We start from the raw sequence: 21,182 nt of genomic DNA, 5'->3' as shown, positions 1-21,182 counted from the left end.
CCTCTCTGTGATCTCATTAGTTCCCATGGATTCAAGGGTATTTGGACCAGTGACTCTGTGTAGGCTCTCATCTCACTCCTGAGCTCTATTCTCGTGTCACCAATTGCCTGCTATCTTCACCTCTGTTTCTTGCATGCAGCTCAGTCCTAGAATCAGGCAGCCAGGATGCTTTTTGTCACCTCTTGATCATTCATTCTTTCATTCAGTCATTCATTCGACAAACATCCTGAGCACCTATTGATTGATCTATGCTTGGCACAAGGGTAAAAAGATAATTAAGTCCCTATTTTAATGAGGCTCAGTCTAGTAGGGAAAATGAGACACAGCCACAGATAAGCATGATACAGGATTTTATTAGGATTATAACTCATTTGACTGATTTGGCTGATCTATTTAGATTATTCAATATAGCCAGACCTCAAATTATCTCTAGAGATGAGCTGGCAGAACCTAGCGGTTGCTACATAGATTTGTCTGATGGCCATTAGTAAAATCTGTGCTGTGCTGTTTGATTTTTGAAAGCATACATTACATTTAACAAGAAACAAGATAGTATCAAAATTGCCCTCTTTATGCTCCCTTCTAAATTTATTTTTTCTTCTATGTATCTTTAACGTTTCTTCAATGTTCTTTTTTATCTTTTGAAAATTTCTGTTACTTTCCACTAGTAGCCCTCCAACATTTTCTATTTTTGTATTTTGTCATTTTTGCTATTCTGGTGGGTATGAGTGAAATCTCCAAGTTGTTTTAATTTGTATTTCTTTTATTAGTGGTCATTTGGATATTTTATATAGTTTCAATAGTTGCATTTCTTCTTTTGAAAACTGCTTGCTAGTAACTTTTGACCACTTCTCTTGTTCTTATATTTGTATCTATCCTTACATGTCTTGATTGTAAGTTCTTTATGGAAGATATCCAAAATTTCTCCACTTAACTGCTTCTCTTCTATTCCTACCTACATTTATTTTGCTTGTGTAAAAGCTTTTCAGTTTTATGTAATCAGAACTGTTCATTTTTATCTTTTTGATCATCTCTGGATCAAGTTTAGTTAGGAATTCTTCCTCTCAAAATAGATTGGTAGTTCCTTGAGTTTTTGGGGGGGAGTGGATTTTGAGTCTGGCTATCAGGTCTAGGATTCTGCTAGTTTTATAGATTTATCCTGCTTCAGGTACATGCTAGAGGGCCACAAAGGAAGTGTTGGAATTCAACTATTTCATATTGGGCAACCTTCTGTGTGAGTTTGGTCCCTTAGATTTCTCCCTTCAGTCAAAATCTGTGATGTGGTCAAGAAAGCCTGGCCACATGTTTTTGTGCGGGGGTTCTGCCCTCACAGGGTTCAGGGGACCCTTGCAGGAGAAATTACTTCAGTGGCATGAGAGATGAGAGACAGTTAAAGCTTTACCTGCATCCAGGCATTATAGAAACTGCTCTGCTCTGGCTTGAATTGATTTATTTTTATATACTCAATGATTACACATACATTTGACACACAGTTTCATTTTCAATATACATCCTTCTGTACAGATAATGGAATAGGTCATACATTAACTTTTACAAAATCGTTTGATTGGCATTCTATAATTATTCTATATTCTTTGATTCCATAAATTTTAATAGAAGGTGCAAAGCTATGCAGAAAATATTTGTGTTCTTGTCATGGGGTAGCTCTGCTAGAATTCGATTCCTCATTGACCCATGAGGTACCAGACATGTGGTCAAGATAAGAATAATTATTTGTTACACTAACCAATTACACAATCAATCAGACTTCAAAAGATACAATCAACATACCCTAGTCCAAATGTTATTCCAATATCAATCTTTCATTCTCCAATGTTTTATTAAGGTATCTTTGACATGTTGCCTAGCCTATAGGGTTAACAAAACAATTTGGTGGAGTGGAACATACCAGCCTTTCCATGAAAGGAGTTCTCTATGTTTTATCTCTGTTAATATATTGGATCAGGGGAACTTGTCGTCCTTGGCCTTCTATTATGTAAGCTCCTGTATATGGGAGTGGAGACTCTAAGTACATTTTTGATGGGGGTTTATACCTAAGGGGGTCCCATCTACGATCCCTTATCCAAATAGGTACATAGGAGTCCCTAGGTTTGATTTCGTAAATAGAATTTCATGGCGATATTCTAGGGGGAATTTCTGTATTATTACATGTAAGGGTGGAATTTTCCTGGGAATCTATACAGGCCCTAGTAACAGCCCCTAGTTGTTCATCTGGGTTTCCCTGGGGTTAAGGATAGTAATCATAATAATTCCAATAATAGAGAGTGTTAGTAAGAGAGGAGTCACACAGTCTGAGTGGATATTTCCATCCTTCCTGGGGGCTGCCATGCAGTTCCTGGATTCCACCTGTGACCTTGTCAAACAGCGTGGATTTGATGGCTCCCAGCATTTTTGTTTCCAGATCATTTTCTTTCCTGGCCTCATTCATTTTGTGGCCTCAAATGGCAGGGGAGATTCCTTGCTACCATCACTGAGTCTTGCTTTTTTCACTAGGTATTTGATGATGAAGAATTTGACTGCCGAACCCCTGAAGAGTGGTTAGCAATGGGTCTGGAGCCAGGGTGTCCAAACAGAAAACCAGTTCCTGGAAAAGCCCTTTTACCTACAGATGACTTCCTGGGTCATGGTAGGCAACCATGATGAAATCAGCTGCCTCATCCATCAACCCTTCTAACCTTTTTGTCCTTACCTGCACAGTTGTTATAATTTGAGCATGAGGCTCAAATGAGACAATGTCTCTAAAAGACTTTGCAAATTTTAAGTTGGAATATTAAGGTCAGCTGTTATTGTTACCATCATACTTTGGGTTGGACTAGGTATTGTATGGTTTACTCCTGGGTTGTTAAGGACTGGAAGGAATCCTGGAGACCCAGTTGGTCTAACTTTTCACTTTACAGATGGGCACATGGAGGCTAAGAAAGGGGATAGGACTTGCCCAAGGTTACAGAGGATAGGTTAGACCCTCAGTCTTCTGACTTCTAGAGGTCAGTATTCAGTTTCTCCTCCCTCAGGAGGAGGTTGCATTTTCTATGGGGAAGATAAAAAGGTAAACAAGATCCCACTCTGGCTTGCTAAAGCTTATGGGCAAGTAAGGAAAAAAGATTGACTAGTAGGGTCCTTTTTCAGATAAGACATAGGGGTTGATTATGACATATGAGACATATGAGAAATATAATTGTGAAAAAACTCCTTGCATCAATATCAGGTGTGACTGGGTTTTGGTCAGCCTAACTGAGGCCCTTAGTTAAAGGTCTCTAAGCAACCGAGAGAGAGGTTCCAGCTTTCGAGTCACACAAGGGGAGGTTCAAACAATGCAAGAAAGCTTTCTCACAATTCCCACACTGGAACAAAGGTCTCTCAACAGGAAGGAATTGAACTAGACCCATAATTAAAAATAAAGAGACTGCACAAGATCCAGAATTAAGTCTGAAGTTGGAGTGAGTGTGGTTCACTCAGTTCCCACAATTCCCATGGAGGGCTGCTGACCCGGTAGAACCATGTCTGGAAAAGGTCCTGGAGAATAAGAGTTTTAGCCAAGGGGAACTTTCACAGGCAGCTTTTCTAGACTACAGGGCAATGGTGACTCTTTAGCAAGAGCTTATTCCCTAAATTCTGTTATCTTGGCAGTAGCCTCAGGCCCTGGAAACCCATCCACAGATTTTTGTGTATCCTTTTAGCAGGACAGCAACATGTACATTTGCTTCCATTAGAGGTGTCCTTCTGATGCCTCTAGACCAAAGATTCTTAGTCTGGACCCAGACTCCTTAGGGGACAGTGCAGAAGACACAGAAATGAGACTGGATTTTTACTTGGTGGGTACAATAAGAAATACTAGATTTGTCCATGTTTAGTCTTTTTTTTTTTTAATATATTTTATTTGATCATTTCCAAGCATTATTCGTTAAAGATCATTTTCTTTTCCTCCCCCCCACCCCCCATAGCCGACGCGTAAGTCCACTGGGCATTAGATGTTTTCTTGATTTGAACCCATTGCTATGTTGATAGTATTTGCACTACAGTGTTCATTTAGAGTCTTTCCTCTGTCATGTCCCCTCAACCTCTGTATTCAGGCAGTTGCTTTTCCTCGGTGTTTCTACTCCCACAGTTTATCCTCTGCTTATGAATAGTGTTTTTTCTCCTAGATCCCTGCAGATTGTTCAGGGACATTACACCGCCACTAATGGAGAAGTCCATTACATTACGTTCGATTATACCACAGTGTATCAGTCTCTGTGTACAATGTTCTCCTGGTTCTGCTCCTCTCGCTCTGCATCACTTCCTGGAGGTTGTTCCAGTCTCCATGGAACTTCTTCACTTTATTATTCCTTTTAGCACAATAGTACTCCATCACCAACATATACCACAGTTTGTTCAGCCATTCCCCAATTGATGGGCATCCCCTCATTTTCCAGTTTTGGGCCACCACAAAGAGCGCAGCTATGAATATTTTTGTACAAGTCTTTTTGTCCATTATCTCTTTGGGGTACAGACCCAGCAGTGCTATGGCTGGGTCAAAGGGTAGATATTCTTTTGTCGCCCTTTGGGCATAGTTCCAAATTGCCCTCCAGAATGGTTGGATCAATTCACAACTCCACCAGCAATGAATTAATGTCCCTACTTCATGTTTAGTCTTAAAGGAAGTTTTGCCATTGCACAGGGTTTGACAGTCCCCTCTCCATAGAGACAGACAGCAGCACACTGTTGTCTAGGGTTGTGAAGACAGCATCAAACTAAAGACACATAGATTCTTTGTTCTGATCCCCTCTGGAATTGTGAGGGGAACACAGGAATATGATGCCATGTAGACAAACTAGCTCTGGCCAGAAGGCTTGAGAATCCAAGAGGGAACTTCAGGGAACAGATTTCAAAGGAGTCCAGGGAACAGCACAGAGGAGTAGGTAGGCCCACAGAAGTGTGGTTTTTCTCATCTGAGGACAGGCTCCACCACAGTCATAATCCTTCTGAGTGGGGGGAAACAAATAGCCAGATACACGTTGGAAGGCAGAGTGGAGGCTTATCTCACAGTTCTGTAGGAGATTGGAACAAAGAATCTAGGCATCCTCCCTTTAAAACTGAACACTGACCAGTCTCATATTTCTTATTGTACCTGCTAAGTGAAAATCCAGTCTCTTCTCTGCGTCTTCTGATCAAATTAAGACGTTTTTCTCAGTCTTCTACTTGTCCTTTAGTGACCAGTAGGAAAATATCTTCCATGGATAATCTGGACAGGAGAGTAAGGCTTGAAATGACTTAGAAACAGCTTCAAGTTCAGATATTCATGCTCAAAAGAGGACAGCCTTCTCTTTTAGTTGGTTTGTCCTTTACCTGAACTTCATTGATTCATAAACATTTATTAAGTGCCTCTTATGTACAAAACACTCAACTAGGGGTTGTGGATACAGAGAGAAAAATTATGTAGTCCTTGCCCTGGAGAGGCTTACGTTTTCCTGGGAGCTTAGATTCTGCAGAGATTGCTTGAGGTTCTTTCCTCATATGGAAATCTATAAAAGAGGAGCTATATGTTAATCAGTTAATAGGATTTTTTGTATTATGGGTTCTTTATAGCTCATCCAATTGAAAGCAGGCCTAACTGGGGCCATTCCCATTTACTTTATTCTAGATGACCTAACACATAGTGTGTTTTCTTCCCTTTCTCAGAGAATACACTAGAAGGTAAAATGGAAAGAAAGAATATCATGTCTCTCTCTTTTTTTTTTTTATCAACTTCCAGAACTGTCCTGGAAAACTGGTGGGGAAAGGCTAGAGAAGGAGTTCTGAGTACTCTTTTCCTTTCTGTATATCTCCCTCCTGATTTCTGTATATCTCCCTCCTGAGGGAGGCATCTTGCTGTTAGCAGAAGCAGCAGTCCAGGCCCTACTGGGACCCAGGGAGGGAGGGAAAGGGAACTATACCACCTTCTCCGACTCATGCATATCCCCAGCCATCCTTAAGGCTATCATCCAGAAGACATTAACCTTAATCCAACCTTGTATGGGTTTTTTCTCATTCTAGAGGATCCTAAGAGCATTCAATTGATTTACGAATGGAATCATGTTGGGGTTTTGGATTATGACGAGCAGAAGAAATTGTATTTGGTGCATAAGACAGATGAAAGGGGCCTGATTCGGGATGATATGGGGGACCCTATCCTGAATGGAGGCATGACCCCAGAAGGTACATACTTGTGGCTTCTTACAAGGTTGATCATCTAAGGAGCTCTACCTCTTTTCCTGGGCTCAGGAAGAAGGAAAGAAGAGGCCTTTTACTAGAAATCCCTAATATTCTTCTAGCTTTTAGACCAATGACTTCTGGGTGGTGTGGGACACTAGGTCTTATGGCTAGGCAAAAGGCAGCCTCTGAATTCTAACTCTCCAACAGTTCATTTTGTGGCCCTGGGAAACAGGGCCTGCTCTTGTGGATTCCTTTGACTCTTCCTTTCATCTCTACCCCTGAACCAGTCTAGGGTCATTTATTGATATTCTTCATTGATAATCGATAAGATCTCACATCTGTATACAATTTAACAGTTTTCAAAGTACTTTAACATACATTAGCTCCTAGTTCTCAAAATAGCCCTGTGAAGGATCAGGAATAGTCTCCATGTTTCAGAAGGGGAAAAAGAACCCTAATGATTAGAAATGATTTGCTCAAAGTCACAAAACTGGTTAATGGTAGAACTGAAATTAGAACCCAAGTCACCAAACAGGGGCCAGAGGTCCAGGGCTCTCATCATGTGACATTGTTTTTCTGAGCACATGGTCATCAGAATTCAACCTGGTGATCTTGGGGCTAAGGACAAAATCTTTAGTTCCCATTCTTCTGGAAGTGTCAAGAGTACTCAAGGCTCTGATCACATCCCTCTCCCATTGTGTGTCTTCCCCCCAGGGAGAGCCCTCCTTTTGCCTTGTCAGTTTTGGATTCCCCGGATCCAGTTGCTCTTTTGTGCAGAGGATCCGCGTGTGTTTACACAGCGTGTTGTCGCAGCTAATTTGCTCCGAAAGAAGACAGAGGCCCTCCTCTTGTACAATCTGTATGTAGACTGTATGCCCACTGAGGGTCTGAGGGTCCTCAGTGAACAGAGCCTCGAAATGATCAAGCAGAGGACCATGAGCACCCCTAGGATGCGGAAAGGGGCCATGTAAATATCTCCTTCCCTCTGCCCCACTATCCTAGGGCCAAGAATCACTGTCAGGATAGGAGCCTTGGAAGATGGGCAAGGTATGATCAGGCGAATTCTTCCTGGTCAACAGCTGTTTAGACTCAATTTGCTCCAGCCTGACAAAATGGGGATGGGGATGGTTGGTAGGTTACGGTTAGTCTGGCTTGTTTGGATGGATACAGAACCAGAGCCCAGAAGGAGCTCAGAACCACACTAGCTGGAAAGGAGCTCCCCAGAAATAAAAGGCGTACTGAGTCCACTAAGCATCCATCCATTCGTGAGATACTGACAGAAGCATTGAGCAGTTTTGCCCTAGCCTAATTCTTTAGATAACTTTAGATAACTTGCTCAATTCCTGTCCAGTGGCCCCTAAACCCATCCCAGAAGAAGGGCCAAGGCAGTTTTAGGTCAGGCCAGGGAGCAGAGCTCCTCCTTCCTCTTAAACTCCTCTTCTCTTGATTCACACAGAGTCCTAGAACAGCTGGTCACTTTGGCCAAGGAGGCAAACCTGGACTATGAAAGAACCATGAACAAGATCAATTTTGACCGGATCGTAGCTGCCAAACCAGAAACGTTTTCCTATGTTACTTTGCCAGATAAAGTGGAGGAGAAAGTGCCTGAGCGGGGTATGGAGTTGGTGGCAGCTCAGCTGTCAGCAGGCCTGGATTCCCTGGTATCCCCTGGGTTTCAAACTCATTTACCAAGTTCTCCTACCAGCCCTGGGTTGAGTCTCATCTTTGTTTGCTTGGCAGCCATTTTTGATTGTTTAATTCTCATAGCAGTTTCCTCATCTGCAGGACCCTTCATTTGTTTCTCCATGAGATGGTGAAGGCTCAGGAAAAATTAATCTTCAGAGCAGCATTAGAACACAAGACCTACAGCAGGGACAATCATTGAATGTGTTAAAAAGAAAAAAGTATTTGGCAGGTTATCCTCTCAAGTCTTTGAGAGCTGATTCTAGACTTAGACTTAGTCGGCAGGTGGAGAAATCAAGTCACTATGGCCCCAAGAACCCAGGCCCCTGCCACCTGTTCTTTGTCCTTGCTGCTTTTGCTTTATAGAGGGCTAATGAGAACTGGTTTCTTTTTGGCTAGAAAATGCTGGTTTCCACTTGCTTATTTATGATGTGTCTTGGGATTTGGGAGTGGACTTCAACTTTCAGGAAATTTCATAGCCTGTGGATTTGGGGGGGGGGACCCAGGGTCCATGAGCATTCCTTTCTCAGTTCTCTAAAGGACTATTAGGGGCCTCCAAAATAGGACTTTCTCTCCATGGGCCAGTAACTTGGCTTAGAGAAATCTCCAAAGAAGAAAGAGAGCATTTTAAGGAGAGACATGATACACCCAAGAAAAAAAGTAAGGCACTTTCTTTCATCATTTGATAAATATTTTTTAAATTAAAAATTTCCCCAATCCACCTTTTCCCCCTTGCACCTATCCTCATTCCCCATTGAGAAATTGAGATAACAAATCCTTGTTACAAACATCATCAAGCAAAACAAATCCTCTCGTTGGCCATGCCACTCCCTCTCCCCCAAATATGACTCAATTTGTACAAAGACACATATTTGACAAGAACTTGCTATGTCCAAAGTACAGCCTAGGAGAATTTCCATTTTGTTAATCATTCCTGGAAACCACCATCCATCTGGCTCTGAAGCTTTAGGAGTACCTGAAGAAGAGGGTAACTTGTATCGTGATAGCACTTTGTACTTCAGTGCTTTCCTCACTAGGCCCAGTGGGAGAGGGGTACAAGGATAATTATTCTCATTATATAGAGGAGGGAGTTGAGACCCAGAAGGTTGAAGTAGTTGACCCATTGTCACAAAACTTGGAAGTACTGAACCACAAATGACTTTATGTTCATTCTTCTCCTTTCCCATCATACACTTGAATTGTTTGTTGTTGCCTGAAGATTTGGCAGAGGCTCAGTTCTGAGAAGCCCCAAATGAAGGAGAGATGTGGATGGGAAGTAGACAGCAGAAGCTTGTCCAGGGCTTCACTGTACAAACTGGTATAGCCAACAGATGGATAAAGTTGTTTGTGCCCCACGTATAGAGATGCAAAATCTTAACCCCTACCCTCTCCTGCCTTTCAAAAACTGCTACACAGGCCGTCCCTGAAGCTAGGATGGAGTGATGGTCCCAAGGAGTTAAGATGGGTCTCTGAACAAATGTGAGAACCTCAGAGGCCCTGCTCTGGTCTGGGACCTGGACCCTAACTTGGAGAGCAGATCATTTTAAGTCCCTGCAGATCAGAAATACTAAATAAAAAGGTTAATTGAATGAACTAAGAGCCTCAGAGTTCAGTAGTCTATGAGACTGGTGTTTGGCTGATGCTGTTCTGAGTTCTAATTCTTATTTCAGGGAAGATCTAGTTTTTCCAAATTGTCTTTGATTTCCTGTCCTCTAAAAGCTAAAAGAAATGTGATTTTGTGAACCCAAAGTGAAAATGATTCTCCCTAAGCTGCTTCCTTAAGGATCTGTCTCTCTGTCTTCAACCCAGGACTTGTTGATATGCCTGAATATCCTTTCCTGGATCAGAAGGAGGCCTTCACTTTTGTGTCCCTGCTCACCCGGACAGAGGTCATCACAGCCCTGGGCAAAGTACGGGCTGAATGTAACAAGGTGACAGCCATGACTCTGTTCCATTATACTCTGTCCAAGTTTGGGCGGTTGGAGGAGTTTGAACAGATCCAATCCCAGATGTTTTCCCAGGTGAGCTGGACAGTCTAAGGGGGTTGATATATTTAACAATGCCAGTGCCCTTCTCCATAATTCAATAAACTCCAGTGGCTCCGTATCACCTTCAGGATCAAATAGAAAGTCCTCTGTTTGACATTCAAAACCCTTGGCCCTTTCCCACATTTTTACTCTTCTTATACCTTAAGCCTCCTACATATTCTATGATACAGTGACATTGGTCTGCTTGTTGTTCTTCAAATAAGAAATTCCATCTCTGGACTTGAGACATTTTCACTGGCTTCTGTATATGTCTGGAATCATCTCCCTCCTCATTTTCCCTTCTGGCTTCCTTGGATTCTTTCAAGTTCCAGCTAATGTCCCATCTTAATAATGCCAGTGCCTTCCCTCTATTGTTCACCTCCAATTTATCCTCTTTCTGTCTTGTTTTTATATAGTTGTTCATGTTGTCTCCCCCATTAGACTGTGGGCTCTTTTTTGAGCAGGAAGTTTTTGGTTTTTCTTTGTGTTCCCAGAGCTTAGCATAGGACCTGGCATGTAAGGAATGCTTAATAAATGCTTATTGACCAACCCACTTTAAGCATATGGAATTTCTATGCTTAATCTATTTGAACCATGTCTATTTTTCACTGTTGCCTTATCTGAGATCATGATTACTTCCTTTGACTTTTTGATTTTTATCTGAAGTAGAGTAAATTCTATTGTGATTCTTCAATTTGATTCCATGAATTTTTTTGTTTCAAGTATATTTTTTTGTAAATATTGCTACATTCTGCTTTCTAATTCAATTCTGTTACCTTTCTCTCTTTTGTGGGTGAGTTTATCCCATTTCCATTCACTATGATGACTTTTAACTGTATATTTTTCTCTATCATGTTTTTTTTGTACTGTTTTCTTTTTTTCTCCTGTGTGGAGTGGAGAAAAAGAAGGAATCTGATAAACCCTAGTAATAGATAATTGAAGTGCTTAGTCCCCATTCCTCTATCCTTCCTTTTTTCACTAAGCCCATACTCCCAATTATATTTCTTACACTTTTTTTTCTTATCCTGCTGTTTTGATCAAGATAAGATTTGTTTTGCTTGTTACTATTCTTCTACCTTTTCTATCCTGATAACCTTTATCCCCAAACCCCATCCTTTTCCACTATTGAGTTTCACATATTGCTATACTAAACTCTGTATATGTGTTTGTGTTTGATTTTATTTAGTGCTGATAAGAGTAAGAACATTATATGTCTGCTCTTTTCACTTCTTTTCTCCATATTTGTAGACTTTTCTGCTGGTACATCCCATTTATATGCAATTATAATTTCCTTTCCCTTCTTTTTTTCTCTAGTTTATTCCTTTTCCTCCCTTTTCCCTTTCCCTTCTAAAACCACAAAATGGAAGAATATATTTGGGTCTTGTATTTGTTTTATTTCATTCCATGTGACCCTTGAAAATGATCTGTTCTGAAAACTTTTGTCTCTCCTCTCTATTGGAGTGTCTCATCATTGTTTAGCTCTTTCCAATTACTCAAATATATTTACCTTTCTTGATTTCTCTTGACTCCTGTGTCTGCAAGTTATTTCTTTTCATCTCTGGTCTTTTCATCAGCTATTCTTGAAAGTCCTCTATTGTATTAAAGGTTCATTCCCCACCCCACCCCCAGTATTATTTTTTAAAAATATTGCAATGACATCTTCTGGAAAAGTCCCTCCTCATATGATTGAACACTGGCCTATTAAGAGTTAGATTGTTTCTGACTCTTACTTATGTAGTCTGTTCCACTGATCTCTTTTATGGTAGTTTAGTCAGTATCACATAGTTCTAGTGATTATTATTAATATAGTTCAAGATCTGGAATTGCTATCCCTCATTCTTTTCTATTTTTTTATTTCTCCCCAAAATTCTAGATTATCCCCCTTAAACTAATTTTATTGTAATTTCATCTAGTTCTACAAAGTAACTCCTTTTTTGTTTGATGAGTCAACACTCTCTGTAGCATTATCATTTTCTATTCTATTGGTATAGCACAAACAAGAACCAATGAATTTTAGTATAATTATTTAGATCTTCCTTTACTGATAAAGAATATTTTATAATTATATTGCTATAAAAGCTGAGTATGTGTTGGTAGGTTGATTACCACAGATTTTATAAATTTTTAGTTATTTTGAGCAGGATTTTCTTTCCATCATTTTCTCCTGGTTTTATTATTGTAGAGAAATACTGATGTATTGTGGATTTATTTTGTATCAGGGCTGTTTTCACAACATCTTGTTTTCTTGGCCCCTTTCCTCTAGGTTCAGATGTTTCTGAAGGATAGCTGGGTCAGCACTCTAAAAGTTGCAATCAGGAGTAGCTTGAGGGACATGAGCAAAGGCTGGTATAACCTCTATGAGACCAACTGGGAAGTGTACCAGATGTCCAAGCTTCACAAACTGATGGAACTTATCAAGTACACCCTGCAAGACTCTATCCGGTTCCTTGTCCAGGACTCTCTGGTCAACTTTACTCAGTTTATCCTGGATGCCTGTTATAGTGTCCTAGGCTGTCCTGAGGACCTGGTCTGGGGTTCAGATCTCATCAACAGTCCTTACAAGTGAGAAGAGAGAAAGTAGCTTATTGTATCTGCCTGCCACCAATCCAGGGCTAGCAGAGAAGGCGAGGATGCAAAGTGCAATTGATGGCAACTTAGTCCTGTGGCCCAGAAACAGGTCTAAGGTGGGGATGTGGGAGGATACAGACAGCTGTGTCCCATAGCTGGTCAGGGTTGGATGACCCGAGAAAGTAACAGTGCTTAAAGATTTCAAGAGACTGCCATTAACTGTCAGCCGGTAGTTCAGAGTGACATGTACCAATATCTCCCAGGGAATTGTGCATACTTAACAAGACATATCCATCATTTTATAAGTGATGTTCCAAACATATATTTTGCTAAAGAAGAAGGCCTTCCTGAATTAGTTTATGTTCTTAGATTTATTGAATACTGAATTACTTGAGTTGGATTGCTTCTGCTTCTTGGGCCATTGTTATAATCTTTAGAGACCTTTCTTCTAGTAGGCCATCAGGGGACATTGGTGTTGCCTCTTCAGCTCCTTCATCCGAGGCATTGTCTAGGTGGGAGGCTTACTAGAGCCTTGGACTTTATCCTCTTCTGTACTTATTATGTGCCCATAAAGGTGTTAGGAGGGGACTTTGAGTAGGGAATCTAGACTGACAGCTGTGCATGCCACACAAATAAGAACTGGTATCCACTTTCTTCTCTGCTTCTGAGAAGATACTAGTGAGCATTCTATATAGGGAGACAGGAATAACATTTAGTCCTCAGGTTCTCTAGGAGACACTAGGCTTCCCCAGAAATTCTCCTTTTAACTTGTTTTCTATGCATAGCCTTTAGTAAACTTAAGAGTAGATCCTAAGAATTCTGTGGGGATCTGCTTTCTTGTTTGATTGTACCCTTAGTCTGTTAATTTTTAAGCCTTTGCAGACTGAGTGGTTTTTCATCTACCTCAGCATTGCTCAGTTGCCTCCTGGATTAGTGGGTGGAGAGAGAGGCTCTCAAGGGGTTCCATAAAAAGCTTAGGAATAAGTCCAGGCCTGAGGAAGGAGAGTTGGAGGTTCCGTATCCCTGGGTAGAACAAAAGACTATTCAAGGCTTGGAATGTCTCAGCTGAGTCTTCCCTTTCTCTGTGAAGTGAATGAGAAGAATGTACAAGAAGCTCTGTAATTATTTGATGATGGGATTGGGAATTTCATAGTACAGATATCCTATGTGTAGAGTGATAAGCAGGGGCCCACAGGCCTACAGCCTAACAGAGAAATGTGTAGCCAGCCTAGCTGTCAGGACCTTAGAATAGAGAAATCAAGCTGCCATTGAGTAGTCTTAGTGTCTGTCACAGTAGAACACTCCTGCTTTTAGAAGAGGGGGAACCAAGTCTTGGGAGATCAGAAAGTCAACCAAAGGCACACAGAACAGACTTTTTAGGGAACCCTGTGGAAGACTATGCAACAGAGCCGCTGGTACCCATTTAGTTGTCTGTGCTCAAGGCACGCACAAAGAATAAGTCAAGTCACCCATCTTTTATTCAGTGCCTACTATGTACCAAGCTCTGTAAGCATTGGAGATACAAGGAAAGCCAAAAAACAGCCCCTGCTCTCAAGCTCACATCCAGGGGAGGAGACAACATGAAAAACAACTATGTGCAGACAAGACCTGCTGCGTATAAATTGGGAAAGGTGTTAAGATTGAGGACTGGGAAAGGCTCTTGCAGAAAGTGAGATTTTAGCTGGGACATGAAGGAAACTAGAAGATAGAGATAAAGAGGGAGAACATTCCAGGAATGGGGGATAACCAATAAAAATGTCAAGTCAAGAGATGCAGAACTGTGTGCAAGGAATAGGAAGGGAGGAGGCCAGTTTCACTAGATGACAGAGGACATGGAAAGGAGTAAGAAGGCTGGAAAAATAGAAAGGGGAAAGGTGATGATCTACAAAGTCAAACAGAAGAAGTTATTTATTTTTAAAACTCTTACCTTTTTTAATCAGTTCTAACACAGAAGAGCAATAAGGGCTAGGCAATTGGGATTAAGTGACAAGAAAATATCTGAGACCAGATTTGAACCCAGGTCCTCCGGATTCCAGGTCTGGTGCTCTACCAATTTTATCCTAGCTTCCCCCAAGTAGGCCCTTAATAAATGCTTAATTAATTGTTGAGGGGATAAGGGCTTGCTCCAAGACAGTTAGGGTCAAAGGAGTGAAGGGGCAGTATATGAGAGATGCTGCCAAGATGAAAAGAGACAGGATCTGGCGACAGATTGGATATGGGGTGGGCTAGAAAGGAGTCTAGCTAGGAGATGACCAGTTTGAGAGTCTGGATGCGAGGAGGTGGTAGTAATCTTGACAGTAATAGAGAAGTTTATAAGGGTAGAGGGAGTCTTTTGGGGGAAAATAGCTCAGTTTTAGAAATGTTGAGTTGAAGATATCCATGAGGCATTCAACTTGAGATGTCCAGTTGCCAGTTGAAAATGTGAGACTGGAGCAGGAGAGAAAAGAGCCCAAGAATTTTAAGGACAGGAATAAAGCCTATTCTTTCCCAGGCCTGGCAGTCTTACAGACTTGTGCTAGGTAGCCAATTCAGTTGATCACCACATGCCTAGGAAATTTTCAGATGTGTTACTCAACATCACCTCTTGGTACAAATTGTCCCAGACCTGGTATAATAAATAAATAGACCCCGTTCCTTTGGCTTGATATTTTCACTTCCCCTTTCCCTGGTCTGATCTGAAAATGACATCTTTATTTTAGAGACAACGAGGTGATAGGATGGATAGTGTGCTGGGCCTGGATTAGGGAATTCAAATCCAGGCTCAGATACTTACTAGCTATGTGACCTTGGGCAAGTAACCTCTGCTGGCCTCAGGTCCCTCATCTCTATATTGGTGTTCAGAATAGCACCTATTCCTTGGGTGGTTGTAAGGAGCAAATGAGATTATATATAATATATTACATGTAATATGTAGCATTATATATTAACATATTTTAATACATTTTATGTCTACACATAATCTGGGTATATGTTTTATATATATATGTATATATATAATGTTTTATTATATTTAAAGCACCATATACATGTCTGTTTTTATTATTGTCTTTGTAGGCCCAGGAAGAATCCCCTTTTTATAGTGGACCTGGTTCTGGACCAAAATGGCTCTCACTACAGCACCCCTTTTGAGAACTTTGAGTCATCTTTGCTGAATCTGTTTGACAAGGGCATTCTGGCAACCCACTCTGTGCCTCAACTAGAGAAGGTACAACAGTCCGTAGCTGCTATGTGGCTAGAGGGGATGCTGGTAGCATGTGTGTGTTAGCATGTGCTCCAAGGATAAGCTGTGAAACTCTGAATGGCTGCAAAGAATGGTACTGTTAACCTTCTGTAAAGCCACAAGATAACTGAAGACCATGGGGAAGAAGCCAATTATATAGGAAAAGATTGGAGGTGAAGAGGGTGGGTATGATGGGGGCTTGAACTCCTCCCAGAGGAGACAGGATGGAAGGTACAAATAGAGGAGTTCTTCCTGGCAAGGAGACTGAAGAAAAGAATAGATGCAAATGTTGTGGGGTTTTGAGATGTGTGTGAGTGGAGTGTTAAGAGCTGAGGGAGCTCCCAGTGGATGGTCTCCATTTTCTCAGTGAAATCAGAAGCACGGACTTTTGCTAAGATAAAAGAGACAAGATGAGTTTAGGAACTTTAAAAATGAAGATTGGAAGGGCTGCTAAGGGAAGTGGTGTCTGAGTGTCAATTAGGAGTCAACCAGTTGAACTCCTTGCTGATGAGGCAGTTATTTGGATGCAACCCCATTCATTAGTGACTGGAACAACTTTTCTTTCCATTTCATATTCCCAGAATATGGGAAATCAGCAAGTGTATTTGTGAGAGAACTAGTTCTAAAGGCCTTGGGCTGCCATTTCTCTATCTGAGGCAGTTTCAGCCTTTGATGAGTTATCCATCTATTGGGGATCACCTGAAAGGGTAGAACAAGTCTTTTGCTTCTCTGGGGAGGACTCTATGATTTTCAAAAAGGGCATTGTCTTTGTTGATCCTTGTGTGAATCCTTTTTTTTGGGAGGCAGGGCTTGTTCTCCCTTATTGGCAGAAATGTCAGAACTTTTTTCTTCTCCACTGCCCCTTCTTTGGTTTTTCACTCAGGCCCCTTCTTTGCATTTCAGATGCCAACTTCTTAATGCCTCTCTCTCTCTCTCTCTCTCTCTCTCTCTCTCTCTCTCTCTCTCTCCTCTCTCTCTTCCTCTCTGTCTCCCTCTCTCTGACTCTCCTCTCTTTTCTTCTCTTTTCTCTATCTGTCTCTCTCCCCCCTCTTTCTCTCCTTCTCTGTTTCCCCTCCCTCTTCCTCCCTGTCTCTCCTCTCTTTCTCTCTCCCCCTCCCTCTTCCTCTCCCCCTCCCTCCCTCTCTGTCTCTCTCTTCTCTGTCTGTCTTTCCCCCCTCCCCCTCCCTTTTCTTTTCCTTTTCCTCCTCCCTTTCCCTCTGTCGCTCTGTCTCTGTCTCTCTGTCTCTGACTCTCTCTGTCTCTGTCTCTCTCTCTGTGTCTCTGTCTCTGTCTCTCTGTCTCTCTGTCTCTCTCTCCCTCTTTTTCCTTGGGACAGTTTGTGATGGAAGATATTTTTGTCAGTGGTATCCCTTTACTGGAGTCTGTGGGGCTGCATGAGCCCCTTGTGGAGGATCTACGCAAGTCTCTTTGCAATGCCATAGAGAAGGCCTTGATACCTCTGCAAGCCTACTCCAAGGAGTTTACAAAGCATCTGGAACTTAACAACAACGACATTAAGACCTTCCTCCGGTACGTAGCAGTTAGATTCTCTGGGCCTCATTTGATGGAGAACTCTTGGGTGATTTTGGTTGTCAGGTGCTTCTGAGAGGTACTAGACACAAATGTGCACCGCAGTCCTAGGTGTGGGCCACATCATTCTTTCAGTTTGGTGCCTGGTCCCTGCCCTTGCCAGGGCTTCTAAGATGGATGATGCTAAGAATAACTTTGCCATTATCTACAAAACTGGGAAAAACAGTGTGTGTGTGTGTGTGTGTGTGTGTGTGTGTGTGTGGTGAGGGAAATTCTTCCCAGATCTAAGGAGGGTGCAGCCTCCTCTGCCTCCTTTCAAGGTCTGATTCCATTCTATAATGCCTGCCCCATCTGTACTTTTGTAGATCTGAATCTTAGTGTGGGCTTCCAGTCTGTTAGTCAATAAACATATATTAATCATCTACTAAGTGTCAGGCACTGTGCTAAGTAAGGTCTCAGGATACAAAAAAGAGGCAAAAGATAGTCCCTGCCTTCAGAGCTTCCAATCTAATGGGGGGAGACAATAAGCAAATAAATATGTACAAACTCTATACAGGGTAAATAGGAAATAACCCAGAGAAGGCATTAGAATTAAGAGAGGTCAAGAAAGGCTTGAAGGAAGTCAGAGAAACCTAGTAGCTCCATCTGAGATGATTCTTGTCAGTAGCTTTCTTCAAGTACTCAACCAAGGACTTATTGCACACCCTGAAAGCCTTCCTCTAGTTCTGGATAATAGAATCTAGGGCTAAAAAAGGACTAAAAAAAGTCCAGGCTCTTTATTTTTGAGATGAGGAAGCTGAGGCCTAGAGAGAGATGATTTGTCCCAGCTCATAGAGGCAGAATGTCTCAGAACTGGGATTCACACCTAGGTCCTGTGATTCCAAATCTTATTTCTTTACCATTATACCCCACTTTCTTTGCAGAATAATTATCAGAGACTAGCTTAAGGGATTCATTTATCAACACCACCAAAACTTTCTTACTAAGTACTGTTAAATTTATTTGGTTTGACTGAATTAGTGGTCATGAGATTTAATTTCTAAGTCCCAAATGAATTACTAAAGTAAATGGAATTTATGGTAGTTTATTTTTACAATAGAGGGAAGATATTAAGGCAGAGAGAAAAGGGGGGGTGGGGAGAGAGAGAGAGACAGAACTCCAGCTTCCTCAGAGCCAGGTAGAAATTCTAAGTCCCAGCCAGGGGAAAAGAGACTCAAGATGATGGGCCTTTCTCAGAGGTTCACACCTCCAGAAAGTCAAGGAAACTAAGTCAGCCTTTTACACTCACCTACTTAAAGGAAAGCAGTCTGAGGTCTCCTGCACGAGCTCTTCCAGGGTAGAGTTCCACAGTCAAGTCCAAGTGTTTGTCTTCCCTCCAGCTCCAAGTGACGGATCCTTCACTACAAGCCTGAGGTGACTGATTCCTCTTCAGTCTTTGTTTCCTCTATTTAAGGATCTTTTTCACTTCTGTCACCTCCCCTAAATTTCACATCTACCAATCACAGCTGACGCTCCTCTCCAGGAGGAAATGGGTGTTCACACCTTTTTTGGTTAGATCACATCTTTAATGGTTAGATCACTCCTTTTGTAGTTAGTTAATACCTTTTTGTGGTTAAAAATGGGTAGATCTACTTTAAATACTGAGTTAACACTTTGGGGATTAAAATCTAAAAATAGACAGAGGATTACAATTTAATCTTCACAATAAAGGAAGACCTAATTACCTTCATTGTTACAATCAGGAGATAGCCAAATCCAATCTTCACAGTACCTATACAAGAATTTGTTGGAGCTAGTCCTTGTCCCTTATATATATATATATATAAAGGGGTTAAGGAAAATGGGTGTGTGTATATAAAATGGCTTTGGAGAGTGGGAGGATAGCCACAGGGGTTTCCAGAACATTCTAGAAAGGGTAAAGGAAGCTCTTAGATCTTTTCTGATCTAGTCTCATCTTTCCCATGTCTGTATTTATCTAAAGTGATGAGCTAAGACTCCTGCAAATAGAAAAGGCAAATTAGAGGAAGGGCCATTTTGGTCAGATGTCAGGTTGTCCTGGAACCCCTGTGAATCAGCCCTCCCTCCAGTTTGAATTCTCTTTCCAAATGGCACCTGTCCAATACTCAGCAGCAAATTTATGCTATGTGTCTCTTGCTAGCTCAAGGACCATCTCCTCTCTCCCCATTACCAGTAAGAAACACCTGCTTTGGACAGTGGTGTAGGGAAAGAAAATTGGATTTGGAGTTATAGGGCCTGACCTGGGATTTGACCATCCAATGTGCATGCAGTGAGCATATATTGATGCCTGTCATATGCAGAGCTTTTTTGCAACTTTTATTAGTCACTTCACTTCTCTGTAAAATGAGGGGCAGAAATGAGCTCTGAAGGTCCCTTCTAGTTCTAAATTTGTTTCAGTGTTTTAATAGCATTTTGTTTTTCCACCTGTTCAATGAACTTGTCATGTCATATTGTCTGTTAAAGTTATCATTTTTACCTCACTGCCTCTGACTAGGCTGTAAGCCCAGCAAAGATAGTGACTATGCCCTGGCTAAACTTGCTCAGCATAGCATTCTGCTTATAGTAGGTGTTTGTAGAATGAGTAAATAAATGACTGTGATGGTTTATATGCCCAGAGAGTATGAAGCAAAGTGCCCTCCTGCTTCTGAAGTGAGAGAAGTGGTGAAGAGCCACCTTAAGGAAAAGGAGATCTTGGATAACTCTTTGCCCAGTAATATCATCATCGGCCCCTTCTACATCAACGTGGAAAATACAAAGCAAAACCTCTCCAAGAAACGCAAAGCTCTGGCCACCTCCATGTTGGACATTCTGGCAAAAACCCTACACCAAGAAGTGGAGAGCGTGAGTTGAAAGTTGGCCTCCTCCCTCCCTCTCTCTACTTTCTTCACTTTATTTCTCCTACCACCATAGCCCTGTTATAGGAGATGGATGGATCTCTTTCTCTATGTTGGGGGCTACTGGTCCAAGGCTTGTTCAGATTGAGGTTCATAGATTTGGAAGGGGCATCTCTAAAACTGTGATTGGATGATCTTCTTACTTTTAGCCCTTTAGCCCAATCCATACCTGAACAAGGATATTCTCTCTACAGTATACCTAGTGGTCCTCCAACCTTTGCTTGACATCTTTTTTTTGGAAAATTTTATTTAATTAGTTGATTTTAGAATATTTTTCCATGGTTACAAGATTCATGTTCTTTCCCTCCTATATATATATATATATATATATATATATATATATTCACACCTATGCTGGTGTGCAATTCCACTGGGTTTTACATGTGTCATTGATCAAGACCTTTTTCCATATTATTAATATTTGCACTAGAGTGATCATTTAGAGTCTACATCCCTAATCATATCCCCATCAACCCATGTGATCAAGCAGGTGTTTTTCTTCTGTGTTTCTACTCTCACAATTCTACCTCTGAACATGGATAGTGTTCTTTCTTGAAGATCCCTCAGAATTGTTCTGGATCATTGCATTGCTGCTAGTAGAAAAGTTCATTATGTTCGATTATACCACAGTGTATTGGTCTCTGTGTACAATGTTCTCCTGGTTCTGCTCCTTTCGCTCTGCATCATTTCCTGGAGGTTGTTCCAGTTCCCATGGAATTCCTCCACTTTATTATTCCTTTCAGCACAATAGTATTCCATCACCAACATATACCACAATTTGTTCAGCCATTCCCCAATTGAAGGGCATCCCTTCATTTTCCAATTTTTTGCCACCACAAAGAGCACAGCTATGAATATTTTTGTACATGTCTTTTCCCTTATTATCTCTTTGGGGTACAAACCCAGAAGTGCTATGGCTGAATCAAAGGGCAGACAGTCTTTTAGCGCCCTTTGGGCATAGTTCCAAATTGCCCTCCAGAATGGTTGGATCAATTCATAACTCCTCCAGCAATGTATTAATGGCTTGACATCTTCTAATGAGGGGGCAAC

At 41.4% G+C, this 21,182-nt stretch overlaps 1 protein-coding gene across 2 annotated transcripts in view; it reads left to right on the top strand.

Moving 5' to 3' along the window:
* DNAH1 (dynein axonemal heavy chain 1) overlaps positions 1–21,182 on the top strand; it is a 144,531-nt gene that overhangs the window by 20,618 nt on the left and 102,731 nt on the right. For both annotated transcript variants that reach the window (XM_056804959.1, XM_001380306.4), the window contains exons 6-14: positions 2,515–2,647; positions 6,034–6,195; positions 6,907–7,159; positions 7,649–7,806; positions 9,685–9,896; positions 12,166–12,464; positions 15,525–15,675; positions 17,027–17,220; positions 19,854–20,079. In XM_056804959.1, the coding sequence (XP_056660937.1) occupies positions 2,515–2,647; positions 6,034–6,195; positions 6,907–7,159; positions 7,649–7,806; positions 9,685–9,896; positions 12,166–12,464; positions 15,525–15,675; positions 17,027–17,220; positions 19,854–20,079 (1,788 nt within the window). The remainder of the gene's footprint in view (positions 1–2,514; positions 2,648–6,033; positions 6,196–6,906; positions 7,160–7,648; positions 7,807–9,684; positions 9,897–12,165; positions 12,465–15,524; positions 15,676–17,026; positions 17,221–19,853; positions 20,080–21,182) is intronic.

The sequence above is a fragment of the Monodelphis domestica genome, chromosome 7 (assembly GCF_027887165.1).
Source record: "Monodelphis domestica isolate mMonDom1 chromosome 7, mMonDom1.pri, whole genome shotgun sequence".
Taxonomy (NCBI): Eukaryota; Metazoa; Chordata; class Mammalia; order Didelphimorphia; family Didelphidae; genus Monodelphis; species Monodelphis domestica.
Note: the sequence above shows the minus strand (reverse complement) of the source record. Positions and strands in the feature narration are given on the sequence as shown.